At 45.9% G+C, this 23,144-nt stretch overlaps 1 protein-coding gene across 4 annotated transcripts in view; it reads right to left on the reverse strand.

The window, feature by feature from the left end:
* LOC142038892 (myosin-3-like) overlaps positions 1-23,144 on the reverse strand; it is a 49,535-nt gene that overhangs the window by 15,319 nt on the left and 11,072 nt on the right. The window contains exons 1-22 of one of the 4 annotated variants that reach the window (XM_075044817.1): positions 15,307-16,272; positions 13,962-14,014; positions 13,192-13,443; positions 10,800-10,943; positions 10,556-10,712; positions 9,754-9,781; positions 9,564-9,672; positions 8,938-9,030; positions 8,549-8,612; positions 8,369-8,467; positions 6,895-6,998; positions 6,676-6,814; positions 6,008-6,126; positions 5,656-5,805; positions 5,041-5,211; positions 4,082-4,391; positions 3,836-3,906; positions 2,747-2,834; positions 2,538-2,655; positions 663-786; positions 435-571; positions 103-358 (exon numbers count right to left, since the gene is read on the reverse strand). In XM_075044817.1, the coding sequence (XP_074900918.1) occupies positions 103-358; positions 435-571; positions 663-786; positions 2,538-2,655; positions 2,747-2,834; positions 3,836-3,906; positions 4,082-4,391; positions 5,041-5,211; positions 5,656-5,805; positions 6,008-6,126; positions 6,676-6,814; positions 6,895-6,998; positions 8,369-8,467; positions 8,549-8,612; positions 8,938-9,030; positions 9,564-9,672; positions 9,754-9,781; positions 10,556-10,712; positions 10,800-10,943; positions 13,192-13,395 (2,685 nt within the window). In that variant the 5' untranslated portion in view covers positions 13,396-13,443; positions 13,962-14,014; positions 15,307-16,272. Of the gene's footprint in view, positions 1-102; positions 359-434; positions 572-662; positions 787-2,537; positions 2,656-2,746; positions 2,835-3,835; positions 3,907-4,081; positions 4,392-5,040; positions 5,212-5,655; positions 5,806-6,007; positions 6,127-6,675; positions 6,815-6,894; positions 6,999-8,368; positions 8,468-8,548; positions 8,613-8,937; positions 9,031-9,563; positions 9,673-9,753; positions 9,782-10,555; positions 10,713-10,799; positions 10,944-13,191; positions 13,444-13,961; positions 14,015-15,306; positions 16,273-23,144 lie in introns of those variants that run through there. The other 3 variants (XM_075044818.1, XM_075044819.1, XM_075044820.1) reach the window with 3 other exon arrangements.

Below are 23,144 nucleotides of genomic sequence, written 5' to 3' on the forward strand. Positions count from 1 at the left end.
AATTGGAACATGAAATAACAGAATTTCCATTCACCCCTTTCCTGAACACTCAGGCAAAACTGATGTAATCTGAGGAGCCAAAAATGGTTTAAAATTACGTACAGTTTGTACTTGCAGCTGCAGGTCCTTCTTCTCTTGCACCAGAGTCACCATTTTTTCTTCCAGTTCTTTTCTCTTGGTTTCTGATTTAGCCAGTTCTTCTTTAATTCTCTCAAAGTCTTCCTTCATCATGGCCATTTCTTTCTCAGTTTCCACACTTTTTAAGAGGGGTTTTATCTTGAAGTACAACTTCATCCAGGGCCAGTGCTTGACGTTCATGAATGCACGGATGTTGTACTGGAGGCAGAAGATGGAATCCCTGAAATTAAAGTGATTCATCAGTACTGTGAAAAAAGCACATCTTTGAGAAACCAGACCTCACAGAAGACACACACCTTCGGTCTAACATTCTTTTCAATTCAAGTCTCCTCAGGTATCCCCTGCATAAAGCCTGTGTCTGCGTGATCAATTGTCCTAAGCAATCATCTCGCATCTCCTCCAGAACACCTAGCAAACCTGCCTTGAAGAACACCTGCAATCAAAGAACAGAGATCAGTCCTTGCTTGGCTCATATTTTAATGCAATGAATGATTTGTCATTGTGTGGAAAAATTAAATGTTTACCTTAGTGTGTCCAAATTTGTACTGAGTATGATCTATCTCAATGGAAGACAGCAACTTTTCACATGCCTTCTTACTGTCAATAAACTGTCCTTCTGGAATGACACCAACATTCAGAAGGCGGTATCTGGTTAAATAAAGGAAAAAAGCTTAACCATCGGTATCATTTTAGTGCACAGGATGCTACAAGAACAGCTGTCACTTTGAAGATACAGAGGAAGGCTGAGTCTGACTCACAACTCCAGCCTTAAATAGCAAACTAGTAAGAAGCAGGTCTGTTCAGTAGGTTCCCAGCATGTGTTACAGCCCTCACTGAGACTGAGGGCATGGACAGTCTGTTCTCTGGACCTGAGAGACTCTGTTCATCTGTGTCACAGTCATTTACACTAATCTAGGTGGGCAGCTCACTGGCTTAGCTGTAAATTAAAAAAAAGAATGGATTTTAAGAATAGAGGGACTGCTGCAATTATCTAATCTGACCTCCTGTATAACACAGGCACACAGTCCTCCCAGTGCCTTGTTCATCCAGCCCCCATCTTGTGATTAATCTAGTTCTTTTTTTTAAAAAAAAAAAAAAAGAAATTTCAATCTTATTTGAATCCTTCAAACCTTGAGAGTGTCCCAGGTAAGCTATTCAACCTCACTGTAGGAAAGGTATACTTCATTTCTACCTTGACAACATACTTTTTCAGGTCCCACCCTTGGACTCTTGCTTTAAGTCTGTCTTTTAGACGACAGGTTCCTGCAAATTCAGAAATCTTTACACCTGTAGGTTCTCTACACCACAAACAAATCATCTGTTAACATACAGTTTCATGAGTTAAATAGTTTGATTTAAATCTCTCACTGCACTTGAGTTCACATTTATCCTGCAGCTCTTTTCTGAACCATATTCAGCTTCTTGCATTCCTCTTTAAGTATGTAAACCAGAATTAGACATAGTGTCTAGCAACGGACTTCCTAATCCTACGCTGAAAGATTATTCCACCCCCTATTCTTTTCAGCATGCCTCTCTTTACCCATACACAAATCTGCCCACCCACATCACTGCCTTGGGAAGTCTTCTTCAGTTAGTGCCCAAAATGCCACTTCTGCCCTTTTCAATGTCCCTGCTCTCCAGGATACCCTGTTCAGTGCTGTAAGTCTGGTGTACTTCCTTTGTTCTTAGAGATCTAACCTTACATTTGCCTTTTTTCAAATACAACAAGCAGATGAACCCAGCTGGGTTGCCCTAAATTTAGCAACCCTTTATAAATGTCTTATTTGCATGGCAAATTTTTCGGTTGTGGGTTTTTTTATCTATAAATTAATGTAGCTAAGGTGCTGTAGAAATGTTAGCATATAGAATGTTAGCCCCATACAAAATGAGAGTGCAATGTGGAACTTATTTAGATGTCCTACTGAAGTCTGTTTTGTTAATGTAGCTACATTTGCCAGTCAAGCTTCTAATTTCACCAAAAAAGTAGTATCAGGTTTCACACAATTTCCTTTCAGTAAAATCATTCTAGTTCTAATTATTTAAACAACATTCTTCAAACGTCTACTAGATAGTGGTTAAATATAGGATGTAGTATAGACCACCCTCCATATTCTTGCTGCAATAAGCCTGTGTCAAATTTGAGAATCTAAGCAAAGAATACCCAAATGTTCAAATGAACATGAATGAAATGAAAATAGGTTTTGGTATACGGTATTCAGGAATGCATTTGGGTGGGCACTGCCCACACAGACCCTCCTATTAGATACATCTTCTTACTTTCCATAGCTGTTAAATATTAAAATAGTCTTTTCCTAAGAACTGTATCATTGACTTGTTTAGCATGACTCTTCTCTCAAATGAATTGGACTCCATGCAAACACAAGAATGTTATTACAGACCTTTGTTTAAAATCCCCATATAATATCTTGTTAGGAAATCCTTTCCTGCAGATTCGAATGCCTTCCAGAACACCATTACATCTCAGCTGGTGTAGAACAAGCTTGTGATCCATCAGGCCTATGACAGAGCAACATTGGTATATACTGATTTTTCTAGCATTGGTCAATTGGTCTTTCTGCCAATTTCTAATCTATGTTTTACAAATTACCTGGGGTCTTTGTTTCATTGGGAATGATACAACGCACAAAATGAGGATGAGTTGTTCGCAAGTTGGACATCAGCTTATTTAGATTTTCCTGTAAAAAAGAGATCATTTGCAATCTCTACCTTACTTCAAGACATAATGCAAATATTGTCAATATGATTTGACTCTGATGAAAAATAAAAATTCAGAAGTTTTTCCTTAGCTGTGTAGTGAATATTCTACAATCCTGTATAGGCATCAGCAAAGTAAATGGCTACTAACAATAGATACAACTTTTCTCCTATCTTAAAATGAAAATATGTCCTTAGTGGTTAGAAACTAATCATAAGAACTATTAAACAGGCCAAGGATGGAAAGAAATTAATGATATTCCAGGATACCAATAGTGGTCTTTCGTGATCAAACAAACTTTTGATCAAATGAATGAATGAGTTGATTTGTTGTTTTCATTACTTAGATACATTAGTTAAGTATATTTAGAAGTGAATTGAGCCACAAAATCAATGTTTGTCTATGACATCATAAGTCATCTGCTCTGCAGGATAGTTTTTGTTAGCATTGCATTTCTTCAGTCATCTCATACAATAATGACATACTCTGAGTATGGCCCATGTCACAGCCAGGTGGATGCTGCACTCCTCATCCTGCCAGGAAGGGCTGAGCCTGTTCCTGGCCCCAGGATATAGATGTGCCACAGCACCATCAAGGGGCTGCAACATGTAATTTGTGTTGCCCACACTGACTGCAAGGCACTGGTTGCCACACAATGCCCTGTACTCAGAGAGACACATCCTGGAAGAAGCCAATTACAGCCAAATAAGGGAAGGATGCTGTTAGCACCAAAGGTCAAAGCCAAGAACTGTGCAACCTGATCAAAGCACATGACTTTCCTTCTCCACCATCATCCCACTGGACCTCATCAGCAAAGCAGAATTCAACCTAACCTTTACCAGATCCCAAAGCTAACTTTCCACAGTATCATATGGCAACAGAGAAAGTGGGAATGGTGAACTAGCGCAGGCAGGTCTGACAGGACTGCCTTCTCGGCGTTCTTCTGCAGCTGGCCCATGCTGGGCCAGAGAACACACCTACCCGAAAGAGTACAGAAACAGTTTGGAAGGAAGAGCCCTTTTTCTTGGTTCCTTTCTTCATAATACCACCACCTGCAGCCAGAAAATGAGATGACAGTCCAACTGAGGTACTGCTGTAGATCCCTTTGACAGCATTATAATTGTGCATCTAATACATAAAGCACGAATACTGACTCAACACTGATTCAAGTCAGGTCATAGCTACAGTTGGAAAAAACAGACAGGAAGCATAATCCTCTGATCTTACCTTCATCTATGGAAGCAAAGGTGGCATAAAGATTGCATAAAATTTTCATAGATGATTTCTGATACAGCCCCACAACAGTTTCGTTCAGGGGGTCTTTGTTCTTCTCCAGCCAGCCAGTGATGTTGTAGTCTACTGTGCCAGCATAGTGTATCAGGGAGAAGTGGGCCTCAGCCTTGCCTTTGGCAGGCTTGGGCTTCTGGAAGTTGCTGGACTTGCCCAGGTGCTGGTCATAGAGCTTGTTCTTGAAAGAGGTGTCAGTTGCCTTGGGGAACATGCACTCCTCTTCCAGGATGGAGAAGATACCCATAGGCTGAATAGAAACAAGGTGTTTTCAAATAAGATGAATTCAAGTTATAATAATATGGAGTGAAAGAAATGCTAAAATTAAAGTACTAGAGGTATTTTATAGAGAATTAGCTTGGGAGGAGCAGGTAAGCAAGATTTTCTGTGAACAGTTGGCAAGATATTCAAAAGCACCAGATTTTCATAAATAAGAGTTTTGAACTACCCAGACATTGGATAGAAAACAAAGAAAGCCAAGCAAAAACTGTGCAGTAACTTCTTGGAATACAGTATTGACTTCTTCTTATCCAGAAGGAGCAAAAAGCAAGCAGATGTGAAGCTTTCTAACATCTGAATTTAACTGAGTAGAAAATCTGAGGAGGAACCGATATGCAAAGACAGAAGACAACTGGGGTAAATATGACAATGAATTGACAATTTATAATGATGTCGAAGAAAGAAAGAACAGAGAAATAAAAGCAATGTCTTTTTAGAAAGCAGAATACATTTCCAGTCAGTGGATAACTAATGAGGAGGGTTATGTTTAAAGGAAGGAAGGAGGTAAGGAGACCTGGAAGCTTCACAGAGATTGTATTGAAGGCACTCAGTGCAAACACTCTCGAGAACCCCTTCCAAATCTGATTTGTGTGATTGCACAAGCTGCACAAGAAACTCACCTTTTCTATAAGCTCAATGCAAGCAGCCAGGTCCATCCCAAAGTCAATGAACTCCCACTCAATTCCTTCCTTCTTGTACTCCTCCTGCTCCAGTACGAACATGTGGTGGTTGAAAAACTGTTGCAGTTTCTCATTGGTGAAGTTGATGCACAGCTGCTCAAAGCTGTTGAACTAATATTTGAGTAAATGTGTTAATACTGTTAAACTGACTCAAATCAATTTATTTCATAGAGATGTCAAGGCAAGGTCAGCCAGACTATCCCTGGAGAGTTTTGATAATAGCATAAAGGACATATCACAGGTGGTCCAGGCTTACAGAAAAGTTGTGCTGTGCAGCACATGGTTGATGTAGCCTGCATTGGCAATGTTTTTGGGTGACGCTGATGTCACTAAATACAGATTCTGTGGGGAAGGAGACAGCAGCTTCATGGCTATGCTTCTGCCATTTCTTTTCTTTTACAAAGTGGGTGATGAATCTACAAAGGCAGAAGCAGCTTCAGAGACATTTGCCTTGAGCGCATTGGGATGAGAAGGAAAGGTTGGAAAAGTCAAACAAAAGGAAAAAAAAGCATTTAAAGACATCCAGAAATCTAAGAGTGCTATTTAAAACCAAACCTCAAAAATCTCAAAGCCAGCAATGTCTAAGACCCCAATAAAGTGCTGTCTTGGCAGCTTTGTATCCAGTTGTTGGTTGATGCGCATCACCATCCACAAGAAGAGTTTTTCATAGACTGACTTGGAAATGGCATTCACTGCCTGGTGCACCTGCAGGGAGATGGTTCACACAGCTGTGTCAGGGCACTGCTCATGCATCTTCAGAATAAAATGCCCCTCCACCATGCACAGATACAGTCAGCCCACAAAGTACACTAATAGGTCTTAATGGTCCTGACCATCCTCAGCTGTGACCTGCACCCACTCCTGTCCCTTAGGGACAGGACAGTCCCTGCTGTTCCCTGACACTCACCTGATCTGCTGTTTGGCCCTTCATGACATATTCATTTCCCACTTTGACCCGCGGATAGCATAAAGCTTTTAGCAAGTCTGCTGAGTTCAGGCCCATCAGGTATGCTGCTTTGTCAGCTTCTGTAAAACAAAAAAAAAAAACGCTGAAAGACTTTCTTCTTAGCTGGGACAGACATTGGAGCTAGCCAGAGCTCACTCTGAAACCTGGCAAACTGGTTGGCTTTACTCTATTCACAAAGCTTGACCAACATTCTCATTTACTTTTCCAAATAGTCTTGTAGGGCTGGTCCTCATGATTAAGTGGCTATGGCAGCCCCAACAGGTGTGGTAAAACCAGTGAATGCATTGGTGATGGGACAACAGAGTGTTTTTCCCTTTGAGACCCTTCTCCACAATATCACACAAGCAAAACAAGTCTGGATGTGTTACCAGAAACTGGCGAACACACTCCAGTAACATGTCCCAGGCACACGGTCCTTCAGCAGAGCCACCAGGAATAAAGTGGATGCAGAAAGTGAATCTACAGGACGTGGTAAGTTGAAGGTTTAACCTCCTTTTTATGTTCATCAAGAAACAATTGCTTCTTTCCTGGAAGAATCCTTGCATTTCTAGTGAAAAATGGTATGAAAACAGTTCAAAATACGTCTCTCCAAGCAATGAAGGTATTACCTTCTGTGCCATCCGGCTCTGCCTGCTCCTCACGTGGTTTCTGCTTGAACTTCATGTTCCCATAGTGCAGGATTGCCCCTGTCAGTTTGTAAATCCCCACTCTCTCATCAGGGCTGAAGCCCAAAATGTCAATGGCTGCCTGCACACCAGATAGATCAGCTGATTATAATGGTGGTGATGGTAAAAGTGATACTGTGTCTCCTTGCTAAATGTACTCACATCTGTAGCAACAAGCTCCTCCTGGTCATCAATGCTGGCCACAGAAATCTCCCCTTGGCTGATGAAGGGGTAGTCATATGGGTTGGTTGTGATGAGGAGCATCTCTGAAAAGCAAATGAAGGAGTAAGAGACAGATCCTGGCAAGGAAAATGGAACAATAGCTCAGCAAGGTTTCACGGGCTCTTTTTCCTTTTGCATCCCCAAACTCTTGGTTTTTTATTAACAGACAAGAAAGACAGAGTAAAGCCATTCATCTATGTTCTACTGGATGAGCAGAAAGTCCCAGGCAGGTTGTCAGTCCTACCAGTTTAATATGCTGTGAACCGGGAGCCGAACACTCAGCATCCAAAGAAACAGCTTTTAAGAAAGATACTTCTAAGTAAGACTCCTACGTGCTTATCATCATACATGACATATACTAATCCATCCTGAACGTCCCTTGCACCCACTGGTGTTGTCTGCTGGTGCACATAAGTAATACAAACATGTGTGTTTATCTCCATCTAATTGAGGCCAAAATTCACAATTCATTTTCAGTCCTGAATCCTATGGCAGAGTAAGAGGAGAAGGGAAGGTGTGCAGATGTGCAGTGGGGTTGTGCAGTGTGCAGGACAGGAAGCCCTCCATACATAAGAAGATAAATCTGTCTGTGTCCTTGTACAGATATGCAGTCCCCTGGCACACAGCAGTCTCTCTGGGAAGGGAAAAGGGAGGTAGTAAATGTTAGGAGGGCACATAGTGTGAGGATGGTGGTAGGACTCTACCTTGGGAAATGCTCTGTGGATAGTTGGGAGGGATGGGCAGAGAGGAGTAAGGATGAGTGCAGTAGTCGAGTGTGCGGCAAAAGTGTTTGGGACAGATGAAGGGCATGGGTAGGGTATGCCATGGCAGTGGGAAGGGGGAAAAGGCTGGAGGGGCTATACTGGAAACAGGAAGAACTTTTGCCCATATGATGAAGAATTCAGATAGATGGTTTGTAGATCAGGATATCTGGTCATTCTGCACCCAGGGAATTTCTCACCTTTCTGTTGAAGATAATTCACCAGATCTGGCCCATATAAGTTGGAATTTCCACACCAGCAAGAACAGCAAGGTGTAAGGCAGAGTAAATTAGCCCCCCCCACACCTCACCTGCACACAGTTTGCATTAGAACTTACCCAGGGCAGATAAATTGGAGGTGGAGTAACCCCTAGCGTGACACCATTATATAGAGATAAAAGTGCTGTGTACAGCTTTGGTAACCCAGTCATTGTTAATGCTGGAAAGTGGATGACATTAGTAAGCATGTGATCAAAGCTTCAGTGCTTTGCACAGCCTGAGGCACCTGCCGAAAATGGAAGCTGGGTGCTTGTGACATGTGGTACAAGGCCAGAATGTGCCACTGGACCCTCCATCACTGAGCTGGCATATTTAGGGAAAAGTTTCCCATATTGATTTTACTGTAAAATGTCACCAGGTGATGGCTGTCCTTACCAAGCAGTTCAGGCTTCTTATTGGAGAGGATCTGGTAGAAGATGTGGTAGCTTCTCTCAGCTTTCAGCTGGAAAGTAACTCTTGACTTTTCCAACAAGTCTGTAATATGTATGCACATATAAATTTTTCAAGCTCTTCTTTAATTTTTATTAAAGCAGTAAGCCCCCCTCATTTACTCACAGGTCTCAATGTCACCAGAGGCCAGTTTTCCAGAGGTACCAAAATGAATACGAATGAATTTACCCTGGCAAACAGACAAAAGGTAGTGGTCAGTGCAGCATTCCCAGGGTAATATGCCAGAGTGTTTTTCTCTCTTGAATCTCAGTGACAGCATCTCCAAATCACTCTGAATTATCTTAGATATTCAAAGATAGATAAAGGGGAACAGTTTGTTGCAGCCCACGCAGCTATGAGCATGGAACAGCTGGAAACACATCGGCATCTGACAAACAACCAAGAAATTTGTCAGCAAGAACATTTCTCCCAGCCCAGTGGCTCCCAGTTGCAAGTAACAAGCAGGCAAACAGGATTAGGAATGCAGGAGGGCAGAGAGAAACATGGCGACTCACAAAACGTGAGGAGTTGTCATTTCTCACAGTCTTGGCATTCCCGAAGGCCTCCAGCAGTGGGTTAGCACTGATGATTTGATCCTCGAGCGTACCCTGTGAGAATGAATAATTATTGAAAAACACCATGGGCTATGTGGTAGGAAAAAGTGACTATACTGCAGCTCACCTGATTACATGCACAACCACATGCCCTTCATTTCAGCTGTACAGCATTACTACAGCATCCTCTTAACTACAGTGCCAAGAACCAGTACTGTGTGTAAACGGTAAATAATTCATTTTTCTCTTATTCAGAATTTCTCCCATGGACAGAGCTCTCATCTCTCAGACTGGTCCGTGTGAAGAAACTGGAACTTATGATTCTTCCTGGACACCAATCCCCCAGACCTGGTTTCAGTCCAGGTGAAGCTACACCTGGGCAGTGACAGTGGCAGCTCCAGTGGCTTGTATTTATTGTGGTCCTAACTGCCTATCAGCCCCTGGTCTTACTGCCTTTTGAGAGAGTGGCTGAGGCTAGTAAAAGATATTTCATATTTTGAGGTAAACATTTGTCACCAGTGTTTGTCCACAGCCACAAGCTGATAACATCCCGAAGTGCCCCTCTGCCAAGCATTTCTTCCTCACACCTTCATCAAGGACTCCTTCTTCTTCACTAGGTCCCCACTTGCTGCAATTGTTGCAAAGTACTGGATGACACGCTTCGTGTTCACAGTCTTTCCTGCACCAGATTCTCCACTGTTGAAAGAAAGCACAGAGTGAAGAATTATCTGCCCAGTTTTTGTTGGAGACAAAGTTCAAAGCGACAGATATACTTACGTGATTAGGATAGATTGATTTTCACGATCTGTCAAAGGGAAAAATAACTGCAGTCAGAGAAGCTGTAGGGAAAAATGCTGGTTCTCAGGTAACCTGTGATCTACTGTCCATGGAAGAGAAAGAAACAAAATCTCTGCAAGCAAAACTGAAAAGATTCATGGTCTTTTTTTCCTCCTTTCTTCCCATCCCTGTACTCCATTTCTTGTCTTCTCTCCTCCACCTTTGCTTCATCCTTCACTCTCCTCTGCTTCTGTCTTTACCATTCTTTACCTTTATTACTATTTAATACGGGACAGGACTTGATTCAAATTAAAGCCATGTATTTTGGTGAAAGTATTTCTTCCAGCTCTGTTCTGAACCTACCTGCTGTTGCCTGAAGCCATGTGCTGGTGTGCTGACTAGGGACTTCCCAGATAGTGTGTCCTATCCAACTGCAACTGCCCTTTGCAGTGGTTCCTGTTATGGTGCTTAGCTTAGTACTTAGACCAGAAAAACAGATAATGTGCAGTAAAACAGAACAGCACTTCAAAAATAAAAAACCTACTTCAGGAGACAGGGAAAACTGTCTGGAGCTGTTTTTGCATCACCTAGAGGTAAAATAGGCACATCTATTCCAAAGTACAACAATTGGAAGCCCAAGCAGATAATATGCAACTTGACACAGAACAAGGGGTTGGGGTAGCACACTGTAAGAGAAGGCAAAGGCAACTGAGCCCGTGCAGATGAGGAATGGCATTTGGCAGAAGCAGTGTTTCTGACACATTTTTCTGTGAATCTGGTCAAAATAAATAGAAAAGCTCACCAGTCAGCATGAACTGATAGGCATTGTCAGAGATGGAGAAGATGTGTGGAGGGGCCTCCTGGCGCTTCTTGCCTCGGTAGGCCAACACCACCTCCGGGTTGTACACCGGCAGCCACTTGTAGGGGTTGACAGTGACGCAGAAGAGACCCGAGTAGGTCTGCAGGAAAGGAAACAGAACAGGAGAGTCACTGAAGTTCATCTCCTGGCAGCTTGATTTTCTCCCTTACCATGAGAGGGAACTTACATATATCATCCAGGAGCTGTAGCGGTCCTTGAGGTTGTAGAGGACGGCAGGTTCATGCAGGTGGGTCAACATGGCCACATCCTCAATTCTGTCAAACTTAGGTGGGTTCATGGCATATACATCATCAGATTTGACAACAAGCGTCTGTAATTCAGAAAGAAAGATTTAACCTTGATTCAGCAACTCTCAGTGCTCCTTCCATGTGTACACACAGAGACACAAACACAGAGAAGTAATAACATCTGTAAGGCTGCTCTAATTCATATTTTTCTTTCTGTTTAACTGTGCAAAACAAGATATGGCTATTACAGGGCAGACACTGCTGCCAGCCAGGAACTCTACAACATTGGCAAATTTACAGGATGTAAATTTACTGTCCTGGAACTGCTACAACCACACAGACAGGATTTGTGCTGGACCAGATCTTTCTATGCATTATTGCTGCTTATGAACTTCAGGTTGCTGCTGCTCATGGCTGTAATGGCCAGGGGCACAACTGCTGGCTAGTCTACCTTTCAGCCTCCAAGACTCACACTGCACAGTGCTGGAGAGATAGGACACTAACAGCATAAGATTCATCAACAGCAAATCCTTCCTTGGAACAGATTCGTTCCACTCCTGCCTGTTGCCATTCCTAATTAAACAAAGGCTCTAGCTCTATGAAACAGCTCTACTGGGCTCACATTGCATGTGACCATCCTGTCACACAGCCAGAGCCTGTGGATGGATGGGGAGGGGGGCAGATGTGCAGGAAAGCAGATGCACACAGATGGCAGCAGCTTATCTTGGCCACACTGAACCATGAAGGAGCTTGAAAATCCTGTTGTCATTTCTGCAGACGGCTTTTCCCAATTGCTTTTATGCTGTAATTTCTGCTCCCATGGACTGGTCCAAGCGGACTAGTCCAATCCAAGGAAGAAATAGTGTTACTGCAATCATACTTGATTCAGAAAGATTGAACACCATTTCCAAGCGCAGGTCCTGACTAGTGGAATGATCTTGGACTTCTTTTGAGAAAGCAAGAATTACAGGCACAGTTTTCAAAAGCAACTTCCTGATATGTGTGCCTATATACCTTTCTAAAGTGTTCAAACACTTGAGCAATTGGGATTCATGGAAAGTCTCTGTATAGAACAAGAGATCGCGCATTAACTGCTGCTCACAGGACCTATCTGGGAGTCACTATAGAGGCTTCTAACATAATGTCAGTTCAGTGCTCAGAAGAGGGCAGGAAGCTCTAAAATATTAGGAATTATTAGAAAAGAAAGGGAGAAAAGAAGAAAGTTTTATGAAGGATGTGTCCCTCAGCTCATTCACACCTTCATTACTGATCACACCTCTTAGAAAGGATATAGTTGTACTAGAAATACTCCAGAGAAGAGAAATAAAGATGGTCACAGGTATGAAACAGCTTTGCTATGAGGAGACCATAACTTGATTGGGATTTGGTGGTAAAAAGGAGACACTTTCAAAGTCTGCAGAGTCAGGAATAGTGGAGAGAACCATGGCCATAGCAAGGAAGAATTATTTTCTTCTTCTCCTTGTGAAAAAACAAGCTGAAATTACCAGGCTGCATATTGCAGAGAAAAGGAAGCACTCTACACATACTCCAATTTTAAACTGTGGAAATCTTTCCCACAGGACACTACAGAGGTAAAAAGATCAAATGGATATAAAAAAGCCAGCCCCCAGGAAAGCAGGTCCTTATACACAGCAGCCTGCTGCAGCCTCTGCTCAGTCACATACGTGTGATTGCTGGAGGCTGGGGGTGAGCCAATGGATGACTGCTTTATTCTTTATTTGCTTTCTTAAAAATCTTGTAGCACCTACTGCCAAGATGTTGGTTGAGGTAGTTCTTTGGGCTGCTGCAGCTATTCTTACAAAAGTTATGAGGACACAACCTGCTAAGACATTTCAGCATTTTTGCAAGATTAACAACTTTCAGGCTCCCCTAGGAAACTGTTTGCAGCCAGTGACACTGATAATTTCACATGCAAAGGGGACTTTCAAAGTAGCTGCCTACTCTGCTACCAGTAAAGGAAGGAATTTATCAGTGGATATGACAGTGTTAGATGAGGAAGAGTTAAAAGCAGCAGTTGAGAAATGCTAAGACTGGCAAGGCTGTTAAGACTGGCAACCCAACCTGTTTCAGAGCATTGCCTGATCTTTAAAGTCTAAACCAAGAATAATTATCCAATGGATACCTTCATCCCAGCATCCAGAGCAACACTTTCCTCTGGTGGCTGTGCTGGTCCCAAAGGGCAGGAAAGGGCAGGGCAGGACAGATTTCTTGCCTGAGCTAGTCTAGTGCTTTCTGTGTTCCTTGACAGCCTAGCAGATGTCCTAGGGCCCTCAGCAGGGCAGGGAGGAGGGCCAGGAGGAATGCACTTACTCTGCCGTCCTCTGTCTCAACAGTTATCTTCCCATCCTGTGCAGCCTTGATCTTCCCTTTGGTGTACTCCACCTCAGGGTCAGCCACAAAGCAGTAGGTCTTGGCATCAAATGGCTGGTTCTGGGCTTCTATTCTCTCCTTCTCTGATTTGCGCAGGTATGGTGCCGCCTCACCAAAAACCTCCATGCCAGCGTCTCTGCTCATGGCTGAAGCTGACAGACCGGCCCTGATGTGGTGGTCCTCTGTGTGGTCCTTAAGAGTCAAGCAGAGTCAAGCTGAACATCCACCAGCCCTCCCAAGTTGGCTGCTCTGAGAGCACCCTTCCCATCTCTTGGATGCATGCTGCAAGGTCTCAAGGGAGGTATTTGCCTTTCAAAGCTGGAATGTACAAAAGCAACAAAGAAGACCTGCCACCCTTCACAGCCCCAAGGAAAGGGGATCCACGCCTGTAGGAGCAGGAGGGCTCCCTGGGGAAGTGCGGCAAAGGGGAGGGATATCTGAAGAATTTACATAGTCCGTAGTAAGACTGAAGCCCTGAAGCATGTTTTTCTTCCAGTTCTCCATTTATGATTTCCCCCACTCCCTTTTAACATGGAGCCTGTCCTAGTCCTCTAGTGGGCAGCTGTAGCTGGCAGGAACAGACATGTACCATGGCCCCTTAGAGCAGCTCATGCAGGGGGAAGAATGGGGATCTGCCCACAGTGAGCACAAGGGAAAAGCTAGCTCATACCAGTCTGGGCAAGCTATTAGTTTTCATGCCTCAAACTCACCTTAACAATCAGTCAACAGAAAGAAGGAAGGAACGCGCCGACATCTCTGATCTCTGAAAGAGAAAGAGTGGAAAGTCAGACTCCAGCTAAGCTACAGCCTCTCCAAAGGCCCAATACCTCTCGCTGACTTACTGCGAGCAATCGCTCCAGTTGAGGACCAGTGAAGTAACCTGCAGATACAAGTCCTTCCCTACCCACAAAATGGCTCAGCGGGGAATCCACAGCAGATTTCCCACCACGAGGCTCCAAGCACACAGAACAGCACCTGTGGCAGAAGCCCTCCACCCCTCTGCCAGTCAGTCACAGCACGGCCACCAGCATGGCCAGGGGATCAGGAGCCACAAACAAGAGCTTTCCCCCTGACAGATTTTATAGACTCAGTCCCTTCCCTTAGCTCGGCCCCTTGCCTATATTTGGAAGGATGGGATCGACACTCCTGCCTCCTCACCAATTCATATTTGTTTTCTGCCATATACAGCACGTAAAGAAAGGAGCCTCTCTTTTTTCCAACTTTAGTAACTTCAGGACCTTACTGTGGTTTGTAGGCTCTTTGTTGTGAGAATCTCCTCTACTGGGAACATGCTCTCCTGCCAGCTACAACCACGGCCGGCACTTCACTCATACCTGCTCTCACCTATTTGTCAAAGAAATAATAGTCCAGAAGGGACCTGCCCCACTGCTCCTACTCATGGGATGCCTGGGCAGAGTTGCACAGTGGCAAGGGAACGCAAAGCATCTACCTGTGGGGTGGAGGGGAAGGCCACAGGAAGGGAAAAGGATGATGAGGATTCATGTAGGATCTGTTTTGGCAATTCTTGTGGCTTCCCATCACTGCATGGGTCAGGGACAATGGCAGGAAAGGCCGTGACTGAAGTATGATGTGACAAACCATAGCAAAACAGAAGCTAATCAGAAAGAACAACACCCAAATCCAGCCAGGGATGGACGTTTCATGAATGCCAAACCCTGAATATGCTACAGAAATTTAGCTTCAGATACTGCTTTGGCCACCTAGGACATTCACTACCCTTGCTGCCAAAAGGAGCTGCAGAAGCCATGTCACACTGTGCTATCAGGTTCTTAGACACAGCTGACTGCAATTCCCAGGTGAGAAGGATATCGGTAAGGGGACATAGTAGCTACCAAAACATTGGGCACTACCCACTTTTGCATGCCAGCTAGGACAGTGCAGCTCTGCTCAATCCTGAGCACTTGTAACCCAGAGCACCGTTTTCATGTGAATCCCTGGGGCTGTAGGCTCAGCCATGCCTGGAGAAAGGCAGAGCTGTGTCTGAGAAGAAGCAGGCTGTGCAAGGATAATACACTGCACCTATGCAACTCTTACTTGAGCAGCACAGACCGAGGACTGGCAGCAAGGCATGGCCGGCATAGGCTCAGACACCCCTCTCTCTTCCCAAGAGCAGGGCTGTGCCACAGGCTTCCAGGGCCACGCTGCCAAACCATCATCGAATCCACTTTAGCCTATGTGTGTGTCCTGAAAAGCATAAGAAACCAGTGGGAATTAGCATGGAGAAAAATAAAAATGTAGCTAAATTCTCCAGCTCTGCAGGAGAAGTTGGAGGTCAGGCAGGACCCAGAGCTGAGCTCTCCCATCTCAGGGCAAAGCACCACAATCACTGGGCAGCCCAGCCAGGCTTCTGCTGGGTTACTCTTTTTTCTGGCCCAACAACCTGTGTTCTTGGTTGCACTTTTTCAAGGAGATAAAACCCTCACTGACTCTTGCAACAGTCTTGCAAATCTGACTCATAAACTCCTGCAAAGGGCATATGAACCCCCTTCAGGCCAGGGTGGGCTTTGAATGGAGGTCTTCCAGTCCCAGTCCCAAATGCTCTATTTGGTTGGTACAGAGCAGACAGGCAATGACTACAAATTGATCTCACCTGGCAGGGCAGGTGAGGACAGCAGTTGGCAGGAGTGACGGGAGCCTTCATGCCTGCACAGATAGAGCTAGCTCCTGGTGCATGAGCAGAAGGGTTTCCTCTGCCCCGAGTCATTCTGCCTGTTTTGGTTGTTTTCTGTCGCTGTTCATTATCACCCGTTCACCCTCCTCACCGCATGGACACTCATCCAAGGCTACAGCACCAGCCTTCCCTCACCAGAATGAAGCCTACAGGACTTGTGTGAAGCCAGAAGCCTACCCCAGATGGCTCCTGCCACCACCCAGAGCACCACTCCCAGCTGGAGCATCCTGGGGCAACTGCGGCTACTTCGGCAGCATGAGGGAAGCTACCTCATCTTTCAGACACAGTGGCTGGCTCTGCTTGTGTTTGCCCAAGGAAAGCCGACCCCATCGTCTTGCAGGAGTGTCACTGTCACTAGTGTTTTGACAAACATGTTCCATGTTGCCCTTAATTTCATTTAAGGTCACTAAAAATGGACACCACAGCCACATATCTCATGAACCATGAACTCCTAGAATCCCCCTAAGCCTGGAGGATGAGGGAAAGCTTTTTTTAGCAAGCATCCCGTGATCAGCCCTTTGAACTCAGCACAGTGGATGTACTGAGTGTCTGCAAAAAGCCAAGACACACCAGACCAACCATCAGTTTGGGGCTTTGTCCTGACACTGAATTGTCAGTGTGATTGAGACAGCGCCTTTTGTGCTCACAGGCATGCCTAAAAGCAAGGGGGCCAGACCCTACTCGCCACACCCAGCTGTAGGATCAGAGCAAAGAGCACACACAGGCAGCGAGGACACTCTCCCTGTTTTCTCTCCCTGGTTCAGGTGCCCAGCTGGGAGCAGAAAGCAGAAAAACAATTAGCAATGAGCAATGACCCACAGGTAGCCCCTGCTGCCAACTAGTCACAGGCCTCTGCTGAGCACTGCACCAAGAACATACAGGACTGCTTAAAACCATTTGCACACAGCCATTGCCTCAAATGCTCTAAATCAGGACCATCCAGTATATCCACAAGCTGTAGTATCATTTCATGTTCTCCCCAGCCTAGCAAGGGTTAGTAGCTAAAAAAAATACACACTAACTACTTTCAGATCTCTAATTCTGATCCATGAACTACGTAACCAGCTACAACAGCCATTGCTATTACATGCCTGCTAAGGCCCCACTTTTCATCATAACAGTCACACTCTTATTTCTAGCAGTTCTCCATCATTGTATGAAAACATTTCTCAAGATAATAGTTGCTGTAAAATCTTATCAGAACATAGCCTGGAGCAAGGGCTGAGATACAAAAATGTGCCTGTTACACTGCAAAGCAGGAATGCTGACAGACTCAGGGAGTGCAGATATATCTGTCTAGATTTTTGGGGTTTTTTTTTAATTTGGTCTTAAGGACATGCATTAGATTTTTCTGGCTCAAGAAATAAGTGTACAAACCTTTCTATGTTCAGACTTGTCTGTGCTTCGGAGCCTTTGAATGTGTGACAAGCTGTATGAATAGGGATGACAGAGCTTCATGCGAATGAAAATCATAGTGCCATGATAGATCTAAAACTTAAATCTTTTTTTATAAATGACAATAGGAGTTGAATGAGTGGAACACTGCAGGTGTTTAAAACCAACCAAGGAAATACCAAAATTTCAGGAAGCTGAAGAAAGATTACTGCTTTTATTCCATGTGTCTGGAGTTTTCCAGAGAGCAACTGCTTTAGAAATACTCCATATTTCATCCTGGCAAGGTGGCTATTCTTCCCACCCTGCAGAGGAGATCACACATGATTTGCCTCCTCTAACGGAAAGAGGTTGGGCCAGACTCAAAGCAGGCTGTGGACATCTGGGTGCCAGCTTCTGGGTACTGGATTTCAAGGTGAAATCCAGACCCCAGGGGCTTTACATGAAGCTTCTTGTGCTGCACAGGGGATCATTAAGCACCTCAGAAGGACAATTCACAAACTCTGCTAAAAAAAGGGGGATCTGCTTAGCCTGAGCTGAGTGACAATGCTGAGCACCCAACGTTTCAGCGTCGGTCCCAGAGCCTGTTGCTGCCTTTGGAGGGCTTGAGTGGAGCTCAGCCCCTCTGACTGGGCTGGCTCTGATCACTCCCAGCAGGACCAGCAGGCAGGAAATGGGAGACCTGAAATCAAACCTTTTCTTAGCCTGGGGATTTTTGGCTGATGTCTCTCGCCTTCCCAGAAGAAGTGGAGACAGATGTTAAAGAGTCAGTGTCAGAAGGAGGAGCAGCAGAAGGAAACCTCGCTGCAGCCTGGAGGCTCCAGGGCTCAGCTGATGGACACCTTCCTCCCAGAATAATGTCTGGTTTTTGGTCCTATTCCTGTAGAGAGATACTCCTTATTGCACTCCCAGGGCTGGAGGACATGTCAACCATTTCCCCTAAACCCCACGATTGTTCAGGATTAGTCTCCTACACACAAAGCCATTACCTACGACGGGCCACACACAAGTGCCACCTCTGCACTTGTGGAAGATCCTGCTAGCCCTCAGGAAAACCCAAAGCTGCATGTGCTGGGGCGGAGTGGTCCAAGCAAGATGAGTGCAGGCCTTGGGCTTGCTGCTGTGAACCCAGGTCATCATGGTCCACCACATCTCGATTCGGGTTCCTGTGGCCCAGGAGCAAGGGTTTAGCTGCACACCGATGTTCTGAGCAATGGGCCCCTTTAATAGACATCTTTTCAAATGTAAACAAAATGCACTAAAAATATAAACTAAGTTAAGAAATAGTGTAGTGCAAAGGGAGAGATCAGTGGCTGAGGAGGGATGTCTTACCTTCTCATGAGCCTGTATCTAACACACAGACTCTCAGGAGCCATCATTGCTGCTGCGAGCTAGTGTGGCATGGAGGTGATGGTGCTGCCAGCAGCCCAAAGGGGGGGCTGTCAGACAGGCTTCGAGCCAGCACTGTCCCTCCACTGCTGCAGGGCACCTGGAGCAGTGCAGGCACAGCCCAACATAAGCAGGTCAGTGTATGCAGCACCAGCAAGGATGGGCCTACCAGGCCCTTCTAAGAAAGCCAGAGGCTAGTATCTCACCTTCTTCTACACTGCAGCTCTGCATTACAACTACTTCAAAAGTCCTGGATACTAAAAACAACTGAAAGTATACAGATTATATGTGCATCAAATTGCAACTAAGCCAAATTATCACTGCAACTAAGTGTTTTCTGACACAAGGAATGGTGCGCATTGCTGCATTCCTCCTAATGTTCACCAGCTTCTGGTTTCAATTATTTTCAGCTTTCTTGAATATAAAAGGACTGGGCTGACCTTTCCCCTGCCAGATGTCTATGGTGAAAGTTTTCATGAAGAGGTCAGCAAAATACATCCATGATTTCTGGGACCGAAACATGCACATGCACAGCCAAGAGAAGACCAGGATCTTTTCAACAGGGGAAAACAGACCCAAAAGCAAAATGAAGACCACAGAGTCAGTGCCAATACCAGACTGTGCCATGTTGATCTCTCTGCAACGCCCTTCTCTCTGATTTGGTCCCTAAGATCGTCCAACACAGAGCACCAACCTAGGACCCAGCATGGAGAACAAATCACCTGCTAATCACCCAGCCCTCCTCCAGAGACCTCACAGTGCCATGCTCTGAGGTTGCCCCTCTTTTTCCAGAGACACCTCCCAGGCTGATCAGTGCCTCTGTGCCTCACTTCACAGACCCAGGCTTGGGTGCAGGGGCTAGGTCTCGTACCCCTGCATCAGGGGGACACCCCAGAACAGCTCCCCATGCATGGGGTGGGCAAGGGAACAGTGCCAGATCTCCTCTGCCCTGCAGCCAGCAGGACCTGGCCAGGCAAGAGGCTCATCAGCTGTCTGAGGCTGAACCCAAGAGTCATGGCTGGTGATGTGGTATCTGCTGCATCTGCCCCAGCAACTGGTGGAAAGACCCAGAAAGAGCAGCTGGGACCACAGATTGCTGGAGAACCTACAGTGTCCACCCACAGTGCTGGTTACTAAAATGTGCTCCCTGTAAGTATGGAAAATGAGACGGCCAAATGCCAGCAAATTACACCTCAAGCTCCACAGTTACAACATGAGGGCTCCCGCATAACCTTAACCATGACAAAGAAATGTCTGAGACCAAGCAGGCCATTTCAGAGGACATGGGAGCCAAGGGTGTTACACATACTGGGCAACATTCATTCCCAATATTTTCTTATAAAAGCAAAGGATGCTTATTTCTTGGCCTCGCAAGAGCTGGATTAGGAAAAGCAACCTTTTTGGTTTACCTGTTGAGTGTCTGGATCTCCTTTCTTGGCTCAGAGCTCCGGACTCCTTCTTTGCTCCTCTGGACTCAGTGCTACTTGTGCCCAGGGTCACCCTGCCTCTCCCCTACCACCACACAGTCAGAGGCAGTGCCAGTAGATTGCTCCTGCGAACCGGCCAAGTGCACGTGCGGTTGGTAGAAGGGGGCTGCTGCCTCACAACAGGGTACAAGGTTGCCCCTTGTGAAGAAGCACTGACACCATCCCACCACAGCCAGGACTGCCACAAGCTCTGCTGCTTGGTGTTTGGGCAGGCATGAAAGGACGTTCCAGGAGAAGATGAGATTTAGGATGAGTCCCAGGCCAACAATACCCTGCTTTGTCTTCTCACAGGCAGAGGACAGTGAAACACCTTCCTTTACCACCAAAGCCTTCCTAGGGCACTGCAGAAAGGCCCCAGGGCACACATGTAAGTGCACATCTACTTGCAAACAGCCCTGGGGAACAGCAGCTGCATTACATCTGTTGCTCCACGCTGCCAACATCATTTGCAGACACAGAGCTGTCCTGAGGTGAAGGTCACAAGGGTGCTATCACAGTGAGCTGCATTGCCTTGCAAGGCTCTCTAGTCCTGGTGTTGCCAGGGAGCTTTTATTACTGCCCTTCATTCAGATAAGGGCACTCATGGCTCAATATACCCCCACAAATTAAAGGTGGATTTACTGGCTGGTGTCTTATCTATTTTTGCACAAAGAACTTTGGGAGAACAAGGAGATTTTGTAAGCTGTAGCTGAGTAAGTTTCCTGGTATGCTGAAGGAACCTACTTTATTAAACCAGTAATACACAGCTTAAAACATGAAATGAGCTGGCTCTTGCACAGAGACAGATGCAATCATTCCTGCCCAGGTCTCCCCAGCACAGATCCTCATACTCCCCGGAACATGTACAACTGATGCAGAGCTGCTAGAAGTCAGGGGCTAGACACTCCATGAGCAGCAGGGCTTGCTTTAAAAAAATCAGTTCCCGTTTGAACCAAACCAAACCTTTTAAATTCTCTTCTAGGGGGGAATTAGTTACCTTTTTTCTTTTCTTTTTAGGCCACCAAACCTAAGGGCAATCCAGTAAACCTGACCTGCTTATCAGTTCACATCTAATAGCAAGGACTGTGGCCATTTCCCCCATAGCACAGCCCAGAATATCTGCTTCACTAAGTATACACTCACTGCCCCAAGGCTGGGGAGCTCCTAAGCAGTGTCAGCACACACTGTCCTGGGTCTTCTAGGTGAGCACCCTATGCCAGCAGCAGGGACTGGAAAGCCTTGGCTGCAAATAGCAACCTCAGTGCATCATGGCAGGCTGTTCATAGCTCTGTTTGACTCCTCAGCAGTACACACATCATTTGTTTTACCTGATGGGAGAGACATACTGATTTGCAGCTAGGTGGTAAAGAGCACAACTCAATGCTCAGCCTTCAGCTCCATCCTGTAGTTCACCAAAGAGCACATGAGAACCCTTACTCATCCCACAGTTCTGGCTACAGGCTGATGGGAGCGCATCTTCATAACGCAAGGTCAGTGCTTGGACCACGCAAGTCTGATGAAGTGAGAATATCTGCAAAGTTACTGGAGAAGGGGAGAAAGAGCTACAGTATCTCAAACCACACATAGCCTTGACCCAAGATAGGGATGAGGAAGACTTGCTTTCTTCCTCAAGCTGCTAATAGCTAACAAGCAGCAAGCATTAAATGGTGCTGGGTGGCTGCAGAAGGATGCTAAGTTTCGGGCAGCCTTCTTCCATAACCAGGCATCTTTGCCACTGAAGCTCAGTGCTACCGGCTGCAGTTTCTGAAGGACTGCCACGACAACAGTTGTACCTCATTGTAACCACAGCTTGCAGTGCTCTGCAATACTGGCCAACAATGCTGTTCAGACCGTCATTGCCAAAACGCTGCCAAGCAGGGCTGGCTGTGGCATTTCTATCAGCATTAAAGAGCCTGAATCCTGAGCACTTCAGGACCCTGAGTCTACATCAGCTGAACCCTTGTGTGAGCACAGCACAACACTACTCAACCCAGGAGAGGAGGTCAGGAAAAAGCAACAGGGCTGGGAAGACCCTGGAGGGATGCAGGGCATGTAGCAGCCACAGTGGATGAGACACAAGCAGAGTGACAGCCACATGGCCAGGTGTCAGCTCAGGTGCATACCTTGGTCCTCCAGGCACCCCACTGTTGCCCCCAAGTCTGTCCCGCCCCTTGGCCTCATGCTAGTGTTTTTTGGTGCCCTCTGCACAATCTGCTCTAGCCTGTACTTAAGCCTGCTGTGCCTGCAGCAACTTCCCTGCTCCCTCCCTGTACCCCCAATACCCGGGATGAGGGACCTGATACACAAAGGCAGCTTCTAATCAAGGAGCCACTGCAACAAGCACAGAAGAGCTGTCCTGAGCTCTGCAGCTCTCTTCCCTGCCCTCTCCCACTGCCATTGCAGCTTGTCCCTCAGTCAAGCTGGCTGGTTTGTGCTTTGGAGTGGCTTGGGAGGGCTCCTGAGGTTGCCTTTGTCTCAAAGAAGGCGCTGGTACGAATCTGTGCTGAGCAGAGCATGCCTGGTGACTGCTCAGCCAGCAACCCAGGAGCACCCCGCAGGCCCCAGGCCAGCAAGCTCCTAGTCAAGAGACTCATCAACCCCTGGAAGCACAGGGGCCCAGCTGGCATCATCAGGAAATGTTTGCTGAACGTAAGTGGTCAAGGAAGATGACAGATGACTGTGGATCTGGAGCCTACCAAGACACTGTACCTCATTTCCAGAGAGCAGAAACATCTGGTTTTCCTCCCTCGTCTGAGTTACTCCATCAGATGTGGAGTTTGTTTGGAGGCAGGAGGTAAATCCAGCGCTGTGGGAAATACCTGCCCTGGAATTGTCCTGGACAGTCCCTCCAGGGCACAGCAAGCTGCTCTGACTGGGGACAGTCACGAGTGATTTAAGATACTACCATCATTCAGATACACCATGGGACACACAACGCCAAAGCGCTGTGTGAA

Source organism: Buteo buteo, chromosome 13 (genome assembly GCF_964188355.1).
Source record: "Buteo buteo chromosome 13, bButBut1.hap1.1, whole genome shotgun sequence".
In the NCBI taxonomy this organism is placed as follows: Eukaryota; Metazoa; Chordata; class Aves; order Accipitriformes; family Accipitridae; genus Buteo; species Buteo buteo.